At 40.7% G+C, this 10137-nt stretch overlaps 1 protein-coding gene across 4 annotated transcripts in view; it reads left to right on the forward strand.

Annotated features, from left to right (window-relative positions):
• Nucleotides 1-6560, forward strand: part of LOC125459972 (potassium/sodium hyperpolarization-activated cyclic nucleotide-gated channel 1-like) — a 295720-nt gene extending 289160 nt beyond the window's left edge. For 3 of the 4 annotated variants that reach the window (XM_048546975.2, XM_059648597.1, XM_059648604.1), the window contains one exon: nt 3411-6560. In XM_048546975.2, coding sequence (XP_048402932.1) covers nt 3411-4276 — 866 coding nt within the window. In that variant the 3' untranslated portion in view covers nt 4277-6560. Of the gene's footprint in view, nt 1-3214; nt 3271-3410 lie in introns of all 4 variants that reach the window. The other variant, XR_009446163.1, reaches the window with a different exon arrangement.
• Nucleotides 6561-10137: the final 3577 nt, after the last annotated feature.

The raw sequence follows: 10137 nt of genomic DNA on the forward strand, positions 1-10137 counted from the left end.
CTTCAAGGCAGAGATCGACAAATTCTTGATCTCACAAGGAATCAAGGGCTACGGGGAGAGTGCAGGGAAGTGGAGTTGAAATGCCCATCAGCCATGATTTAAATGGCAGAGTGGACTCGATGGGCCAATTGGCCTTACTTCCACTCCTATGCCTTATGGCCTACATCCGTGACACCATCCATGCGCTCCACCTCCTCCAAAGCTTCCGATTCCCCAGTCCCCAACACCTCATCTTTACCACGGAAGTCCAATCCCTATACACTTGCATTCCCCATGCTGATAGCCTAAAGGCCCTCCGCTTCTTCTTGTCCTGCAGGCCCAACCAGTTCCCCTCCACTGACACCCTCACTGCTTCACTGAACTTGTCCTCACCCTTCACAACTTTTCTTTCAATTCCTCCCACTTCCTACGGACAAAGGGGGAGGCCACGAGTGCCTGCATGGACCCAAGCTATGCCTGCCTCTTTGTAGGTTATGTGGAACAATCCCTCTTCCATAGCTACACTGGCCCTCAGCCCCACCTCTTCCTCCATTACATCGATGACTGTATCAGCGCTGCCTCGTGCCCCCGCAAGGAGCTTGAACAGTTCATCCACTTCACCAGCACCTTCCACCTCAACCTTAAGTTCACCTGGACCATCTCTGATACCTCTCTCTTCTTCCTGGACCCCTCAGTTTCCATCTCTGGAACCACCTGGAAACTGATATCAATTTCAAACGTAGCGACTCCCGCAGAAACCTAGAATATACCTCCTCCCATCCACCTTCCTGCCAAAATGCCATCCCCTGTCCCCAATTCCTTAGCGTCTGCCACATCTGCTCCCAGGATGAGGCATTCCACTCCCATGCATCTCAGATGTCCTCGTTTTTCAAGGACTGCAACTTCCCCCCACCCACCCCGCAGTGGTCGAGAACACCCTCGGCCGTGCCTCCCGCATTTCCCGCAACTCATCCCTCACACCCCCTCCCCGCAATAACAATAGAAACAGAATCCTCCTCATCCTCACGTACCACCCCACCAAACTCCGGATCCAACGCATCATCCTCCGACACTTCTGCCATCTGCAATCTGATCCCACCACCAAAGATATTTTTTCCTCCCCACCCTTACCTGCTTTCTGGAGAGACCATTCTCTCCGTGACTCCCTTGTCTGCCCCACACTCCCCTCCAGCCCCACCACACCCAACACTTTCCCCTGCAACCACAGGAAGTGCTACACCTGCCCCTACACCTCCCCACACACCCCCATCCCAGGCCCCAAGAAGACTTTCCACATCAAGCAGTTGTTCACCTGCACATCTGCCAATGTGGTGTACTGAATCCACCGTACCCATGGTGGCCTCCTCTACATCGGGGAAACCAAGCGGAGGCTTTGGGATCTCTTTGCAGAACACCTACGCTCGGTTCGCACTTAACAATTGCACCTCCCAGTCGCGAACCATTTTAACTCCTCCTCCCATTCCACAGGCAACATGTCCATCCTGGGCCTCCTGCAGTGCCACAGTAATGCCACCCGAAGGTTGCAGGAACAGCAACTCATATTCCGCTTGGGAACCCTACAGCCCAATGGTACCAATGTGGACTTCACAAGCTTAAAATCTCCCCTCCCCCTACCGCATCCCAAAACCAGCCCAGCTTGTCCCCACCTCCCTCACCTGTCCTTCCTCCCTCCTATCCCCTCCTCCCTCCTCAAGACGCACCTCCATCTCCTACCTACTAGCTTCATCACACCCCCTTGACCTGTCCATCTTCCCTGGACTGACTGTCCCCTCCCTAACTCCCCACTTCCACCAACCTTTACTGGCTCCACCCCCACCTTTTTGAACTGTCTGTCTCCTCTCCACCTATCTTCTCCTCTATCCATCTTCGATCCGCCTCCCTCTCTCTCCCTATTTATTTCAGAATCCCCTTCCCCTCCCCCTTTCTGAAGAGGGTCTAGGCCCGAAATGTCAGCTTTCCTGCTCCTCTGATTCTGCTTGGCCCACTGTGTTCATCCAGCTCTGCTCTCCCTTCGGTCTATCTCAATACCTTTTAAATGGTGCACTCACCCATCGATACTTTTTGTTGCGCTAACATTGCTTTTTAGTTTTTAACAAAAACGGAAGTCGCTGGAAGAGCTCACCCGATCTGTCAGCATCTGTTAAGGAAAATCAGAGTCAGCGTTTCAGATCTGGTGACCATCCCTCAGAGACGGACCCAAAACGTTAGCTCTGATGTTTTATTCACAGATGCTGCCAGACCTGCTGAGCTCATCCAGCCACTTCTGTTTTAGTTTCTGATTTGCAGCATCCGCAGTTCTTTCGATTTCCTTTTTAGGTTTGTTTATTATTTCACTGTGTTACACCCTTATACTTTCCAGGCTCTGGACCCAAACTTACTCAGGCCTTCTACTTTTATATGTTGATCTCTAGCACTGCTTAATCTCTTAGTTGCCCGTTGGCACCCTACTACAGCTTTTACCTGCTGTCTTATAGCACTGCTTCCCCTCAATTTAATTCAAAGCAAGTAAACCTGTCACAAGATCATATAATTAAGGCGCATTACATGAGAAAATGTACCCTGCAAACCTATCCAGGGAAGATAAACGAATTATTCCACGAATGTAGGTTCTGAAAGCACAGCATGCCTGTCAGAAGAACAATTTGTTAAAATTACCTTCATGTGCTGGGTCAAACAACAAAATAAAATTGACTGGATATTGTTTTTTGATTGTCTTTTTTTCCCCCAAAATGTCCACATTTTGACATCAAAACATACACCACAATAAAGCTGTAATTTTCAGTCTCCTATGTAATTAATCAATTGTTTTAATTACAGACATCAAGCTGTGTGTTCAGTTGTTTTTTGACAATACTTTCATCTTATTTACTGCTCCTTCGTTCACCTGTCAAAGTTCATCAAAACTATGTAGAATGCTGTTTTTTTTAAAACAATGTGATTGTTGATGGATTGTTTTGGAACTGTATGCACCATTATCACGCATTTCCTCCATTATTTTCTTTATAATATACAAATATTGACTTTTTTTAAAGGTTGTAGCATCGAAACATTCCTTGCTTCAATTAAAATGGCCTAGTACGGACTTCTATTCAGTCCAAAAAGGCATTATTAATGTATGGGATGTTGTGACACAATAACCATTAAAAAAAGTGACTATTTGTGTAATAAACCATTTTTAAGATGTCAGTAAAAGGTTCCATCTTTGCTTTTCCAGACTGAACTACATCCAGGAATACAGGCAGATAAAGGAGGGTACATCTGGAAAGATAGGTGGATAACCCTTATATGTCTTTACGTCATTGTTAAAGGGTTATCTTCTGTTATTTTATCAAAATTACCATTATGCATGTACAATGATGTATGTACAACGTTGCAGCGGGCCAGCATTTATTTCTTGTTTTGTTTCATAGGGAAGAAAAACTCACTCCTTCTACATAAGGTCCAAAGAGATCTGAACACTGGTGTTTTTGATAATCAAGAGACTGAACTACTCAAAAAGATGGTAAAACAAGACCGAGAGATGGTGCAATTGACGGAAACACCTCTTAATACATCATTCAGCATATTTCCTCCATTCTCTGTCAACTCAGTCATCAGAGCTTCTTTGCAGTCACAAGCACCAAACATATCTCAATTAGATTTTCAGCAGACTTCTTCACCAAATTTGAATACCAATTCACCATCTTCTCAGTCGTACACTAGACCGCCCCAGCTGGTTCACTCTGCAGCCAGCCAGAGTTCCCCTACGCCCAGCCCACAGGCAGTGGTGCCATCACCGAGTTCTTTTAATGCTGTAGTTTCCAGTCCTTCCATTCAGAGTCCATTGGCAAGCCGAACTTTCCAATATGGTTCGCCAACTGTGTCACAAATGTCCTTGATGCAGCAACAGCAGGCACAAACCCCAACTCAGCGGCGCGATTCCAACAAAAGCACACAGGGTTTGCAAACAAGCAGCCTGAGCAGAGAAGCAAGACCCCTGTCAGCATCGCAGCCCTCTCTGCCTCATGAGGTAACACCGTTAATTGTCAAACCGCATCCATCTTCAGGAGAATCATTAGCAGCAGTACCTGTCTCCAGTATGCATGGTACAGGACCTCAAGGAGGAATCCGAAGCACTGTTCCTCAAAGAGTGGCCCTCTTCCGACACATGTCCTCAGGAGCTCTACCACCACTTCGAGGACCACAAGTAGCCTCAACAGCCCAAAAGAGGGAGACATCTACAGCCTTAATTACAGATACTAATCAAGGAAGACCAAGATTTCCCTCTAATTTATGACCCTAATTGTTTTGGTTAGTGTCGATTTGTTATCGGTATTTACTGAGATTCTTCACCAATGTCAGTTACAAGGTAACCCCATCGCTCATGAGGATAGTCTTATCACCGTCTGACAGATTGGACACTGCTGTCCTCGATTACATGCACAGCTCAACGAATGTAAAATACGACGGAATAAAAAAAATTATAAATCATAATTTTCAGAGTTCTAATTAGTACATCACCAGTCTTCCTCCCCCAAGGATTTTGGACATGTTGAATTGTTTTATAAATACTTGTAAAGTAAGAGCAATGTAATAATAACTCATCAACAATGCATATCCAGTTCAGGACTGAGTTTTTAAAAGTGTATCAATGCTGCTCCATATAGCATCACCTACAACATTCAGTGTTTCTTGCTTGAGAACTACTCATCAAGATATTGTGTTATTTATCAACAAAGCATGGAACATCTAATATATTTTGTAATGAACTTTCAATCAATAATCCTGTAAATTATGTTCCAGTATTATTCTGGGTGATATTTCTGCATGTTCATAGATGGACTAAGGACCAATTTTAAAAAAAAGAATCTGACGTCTCTTCAAAAATAGACAAGACATTCCTTGTTTCAGCTTCAATGTTAAATGTATGCCTCATTTTAATGGATTTCGCTAAAGAACATTTACTTATGACATGCAAATGGACAAACAAATGCATCCATGTCTTCAATGTTAGTATAAATACAAATTTGCTTGTTGTGATAACTCGGAAGTTATCATTCATACCTTTTTTTCCTTCTTTGTTTCATTATTTCCTGTGAAGTTTTGATGAAATGAATAATTTGTAGATCAGGAAGGTAGTTTAAAAAGAATACTATCATAGGCATGGCATCAGTTGATGCCTGTGAATACAGTGCTGTGCAATTTTATTATTGCAATGTCTTATTTCATTAAAGCATTATTTTTATGGGTTAGATAACACCTACCAATCAGATCAAACAGATCTTTTTCCTTTAATTTGTTTCTTTGTTTTTATATATTTATTAACAGTATCTTGTTTGCTTAAAATTTGTAGTTCATATGTGTTGATTTTAGAAAACAACATTTTTTCTTGTATGATGTCACAATACATCATTAGAGATGCATTCAAAGCCATACTCTCAAATAATTCAATTGGTATTTTAAACTCCTTAATAAATGCACATGGTTTGTAAAATATTTCTACTTTTTGTTTCTATAAACATAACTTTGAAACTTTTTTTTAAAATATGGAGTCTGTGGTCTTAATACTGGTTGAAAATTTATGGAAAGCATCAGTGTGATTTGATTTTGTGTCAAAATTTCAACAGTTCTGAATGAGTGATCAGGCGAAACATGATGGTCACGTTCATCTCTTTCAATGCGGCTACAGTGTTTTTCAAATAGCTTTTCATCATTCCACTTATGTATAATTATGTTGAAATAATGATGCAACAGACTGAAAATGTTGATTAATTCAATCACTTTGATGCAATAGAGAATATGGCTTTAACATCAAGGTATGATTATCATGTGCAGCACAAATAGCTACATATTTTTGAAATACAAAATAATGATTATTCACATAGGAATTAGGTGGAACAAATAAAGGAAAAGGATTATTTAAGTAGAAAATTGTGTTTGTGGAGTTCCTTTTTGTGTTTCTATGTTTCTATGTTTTCACTTTTTTTTCTCTCCTTTGTATTTATTTCACAAGGATTGTCATTGTGAAGGATATTCTTATGCTATTGTGTGCCTAAAAGGTGGTCACTTTATCTATGTATGTATGCAAAGGAAAGTTAAGTTTTTTTCTGAAATGTCTGTCTTCATAATTTCAGAGAAAGTTATTAGAAATCCAGAAAGCCATATGAACTGATAAAACCATCCATGTTGTAGTTACAAAATCAGGTTTATGCTCATTACAGATGGCACAAATTGAAGTATAAATAAATATTTATGCACAAATTGACTAAGATTGACTAGGATTATCATAATGTAAAATATAAAAGACACATATATATATAGATATCCTGAATTCCCGGTGGTGACACCATGACCTCTAATAGTTCATCTTTGTATATATCTGTGTTAAGATATGATAATGCTGTACTATTTCACAGTAGTTCTCATGTTCATTAACTCCATGTGGCAAAACAGCGAATGTTTGGATAATGGTGCTATTGAGAGAAACATTGAATGTAACATTCTTGTTGAAAGACAACATAGTGGATAAGCTAAATTATTTTTTTGCTGTCTTTGCTTGTAATGAAACTTTAATGAACATAAAAGGAACAAAATATTAAAAGTCAAACGTTATCAAAGTGAGTTGCTCAGCCTGTAAAACTAAAGTGGTTTTTGAAGGAAAAATTAGCCAAATGACAATATTTGGCATAGAAATCCATTATGACACCAAAAAAATCAATGCTCGGAGATGCCATTTCCATTTACCCTGTACTCACATAGCTTTTCTTAGATCTTAGAATTCTCTTTGTTGAATGTAATTTTATTCATAATTTCTTAGTAGATCGAACATAAACATAGCTAGGAGACAAGAAGTGGAAGGTATTTGCCTTCCACTCATTAGAACTATGATTAAAAATAACAGAATTGAAGGGACATGTTTTATACTGTATGAGAAGAGGGTGTTAATATTTGGACCATGATTGCTTGGAGACGCAGCAAGAAGAGCTCAATCTAAATTCTCAGACCGGGTTTTAGTTCAATCCTGCGAGCTAGGCATCACTGGCTGGGCCAGCATTTATTGCTTGGTTGCTCTTGAAGATGGGTGAGCTATCGGAGCTTTCGGAGCCTCATTCCTCCTTCAGGTGTTAGTGCGAGAGGTAGTATCAGACACAGAATTTGTAAGTAAAAGATCAAAGTGTTACACCACTGAAGAGGATATATTAAACAATACTAAGATGCTGTTAAATCTTTAGTCAGTTAGAAGGTTTTAATTGCTTAAATTCCCAAATTACTTCCAATTCAGTGTCCTGAGAACTAAAGGTTTTTTCAGTGTAAAGAAGAGGTGACATTTTAGGTCAGACAATGCATGTTTAGGTGTGAGGCCTTGCTTAGAATCTGTTTGTGTTTTGCTTTGAAGTCAGACTGGTTTTATTTCTAATGTAGGAATTTGTAAAATGCCACATTGACTGACTGTCTACAAATTTTGTGCTTTTTGAACAAAATAGAATGTATTTGCAAACACAAATTCACCCCTTACATTCACGAGTGTGTGTGTGTGTGTGTGTGTGTGTGTGTGTGTGTGTGTCTGTGTCTGTGTGTATACCACTGCAGTTCTTGAACCACTGCAATTCTTGTGCCAAAGCTAAGTTTGCAATGATGTTAGGGAGGGAATTCCAAGATTTTGACCCAACAGCAGTGAAGGAAGAGCAATATATTTCCAAGTCAGGATAGTGAGTGGTTTTGAGGGGAACGTGCAGACAATAGTGTTTATGTCTCCATGACTTTTTTTATTTGAGCTTTGCCAATTGCTGCTACATCCCCATGGCAACACCTGGACCAATCAGAATCCACCTGTCTTGTCTGAGAATTAGGATTGACAGCCAACCACATCTCCTAGCCCTGAAGATGCAGTCAATTAGCATCTTCTTTTCATATTGTATAAATGATGTCCCTATGTTCAAGTCTGTTTTTTGCATCCTGGTTCTGGTAAGTGCAAGACATAAAACTTGAACGTCTTGTCTCCTTTTTTCAATTTTTTACAATTCAGTTTTGGAATGTGAGCACTACTGGTAGACTTGTAAATATTGCCCATCCAAAGTGGTAATGAACTCTTGTAGTCGATCTGCTGTAGGTACACTTATGATGTTAGGAAGAACATACCAGGACTTTGACCTAACAACAGTGGAGAAATGGAAGCATAGTTCCAAGTTAGGATGATATATGACTTGGAGGGAAGTGTGAGGGTGGTGAGGTTCTGATGCATCAGTAAGGAGGTTGTGCCCGTGTGACGAAGACTTCACCAGAAGAAGACAGTGAGCAAGTGACCACATCTGGGAATTTGAATAGTGAGAATTCAACTGGTAAATGTCGTGTAAATTGAATTTTAGATTAAAAGCCAGTTTCTATCCTAAAACTAGCAGTGAGTTAAGGTAGACTGGTTGAAAAGGCATTTACTAATTATGGCAGTTTTGTATCAATTATGTGAAATACCTTGCTTAAATAAGGCCCTGATTAAGAGTCAGAATAGGTTTTGAAGAAAGCTAAGTTAGATAGTGACTTATCATGGCTGTATATAAGAAACAGAGTTTTGAATCTTATTATTGATAAGAAGCATGCTCAGTACAAGTGGACTCCACTTGTGTGTGAAGCAAATGTTGGATGTGTGTTTCTGCAAATTTGATTAAAGTTGGATTCAGTGCATAGGTGAAAAGAGTTGGTTTAAACAAAGGTTTCTTGCAAGAAATGGAATAATGTATGAGGATATAAATGAAGGGTATAGAGAGGAAGTGTTTTATTCCACAAGCTTGCTTCCACTTCCAACATTTTATTTCCAATTTCTTGCAGCAGAAGGAATAAGGAAATCAGTAACTGGTATGATTAGAAACTTATGTTTGTCAGTCCTACTGGAATTCTACTGCTTCATCAATATTTTTAAGTTTTACTGCCCAGGGCTAAAATATTTTGGAAACATAAAAGTTAGGAGCAGGACTAGGCCATTCAGCCCTTTGGACTTGCTCCTTCATTCAATATGATTATTGGTGATCCTCTATTTGAATGCCAGATCCCTGCTTTTTCCTCATAACATTTGATGCCTTTAACATCTAAAAATATATCTGTTACTTCCTTGAATATATTCAGTAACTTGGCCTCCACTGCCTTTTGTGGTACAAAATTTCAAAGGAACACTACCCTTTCAGAGAACACATATTCAGTCCTAACTGGCCAACCACGTATCCTGAGACAGTGGCCCCTGAATTTACGTTCCCAAACTAGGGAAAACATTGTCCCTGCAAGTTGACTGTCCAATTCTATTAAAATTTTTAATGTCTGAATCAGATCCACCATCATCCTTCTAACCTCTAGTGAATACATTCCCAGTTGAACCACTCTCTCCTTATGGGACCGGCCTGCCGGTACAATATCAGCCTAGCCAACCTTTGCTGCACTCCCTGTGTGGCAAATATATATTTTCTGAGGTAGCAAGACCAACACTGCTGAAAAATTCCAGTTGTGGTCTCACCTGTGTCCTGTATAACTGCTGGAAGACATCCCAAGGATATCAAGGATAACTGACCCCATTGTACATTCATACTTCCCAATGCATCATCGTGTAAGTAATATGCTGCCTTTCTGTTTTTCACTCTAAAATGTATAACCAGACATTTAGCCATGTTGTCAGAGATAATGGGAACTGCAGATACTAGAGAATCCGAGATAACAAAGTGTGGAGCTGGATGAACACAGCAGGCCAAGCAGCATATTTGGAGCACAAAAGCTGACGTTTCAGGCCTCGACCCTTCATCAGAAAAGGGGGATAGGGAAAGGGTTCTGAAATAAGTAGGGACAGAGGGGGAGGCAGATCGAAGATGGATAGAGGAGAAGATAGGTGGAGAGGTGAGTATAGTTGGGGAGGGGATAGGTCAGTCTGAGGAGGACGGACAGGTCACCAGGAGGCTGCCGGGAAGGTAACTTATTTTTTGCCACTTTAAAAAGCTTACCTCGAGCAGGAGCGGTCTTCATTTATTTGGGCAGAGGCTGAACCCAAGACACTACATGTGTAATGTCTCCCACCCACCCTCCTCCTCTGACCAAAAAAAAAGATTCGGTGGTGTGTAGATAAGGTAAGGCTTTTTCTATTTCACGTTTCTTTTTATGTATCGTGTGATTGCCAAAAACTTT

This window comes from Stegostoma tigrinum, chromosome 1 (genome assembly GCF_030684315.1).
Source record: "Stegostoma tigrinum isolate sSteTig4 chromosome 1, sSteTig4.hap1, whole genome shotgun sequence".
In the NCBI taxonomy this organism is placed as follows: Eukaryota; Metazoa; Chordata; class Chondrichthyes; order Orectolobiformes; family Stegostomatidae; genus Stegostoma; species Stegostoma tigrinum.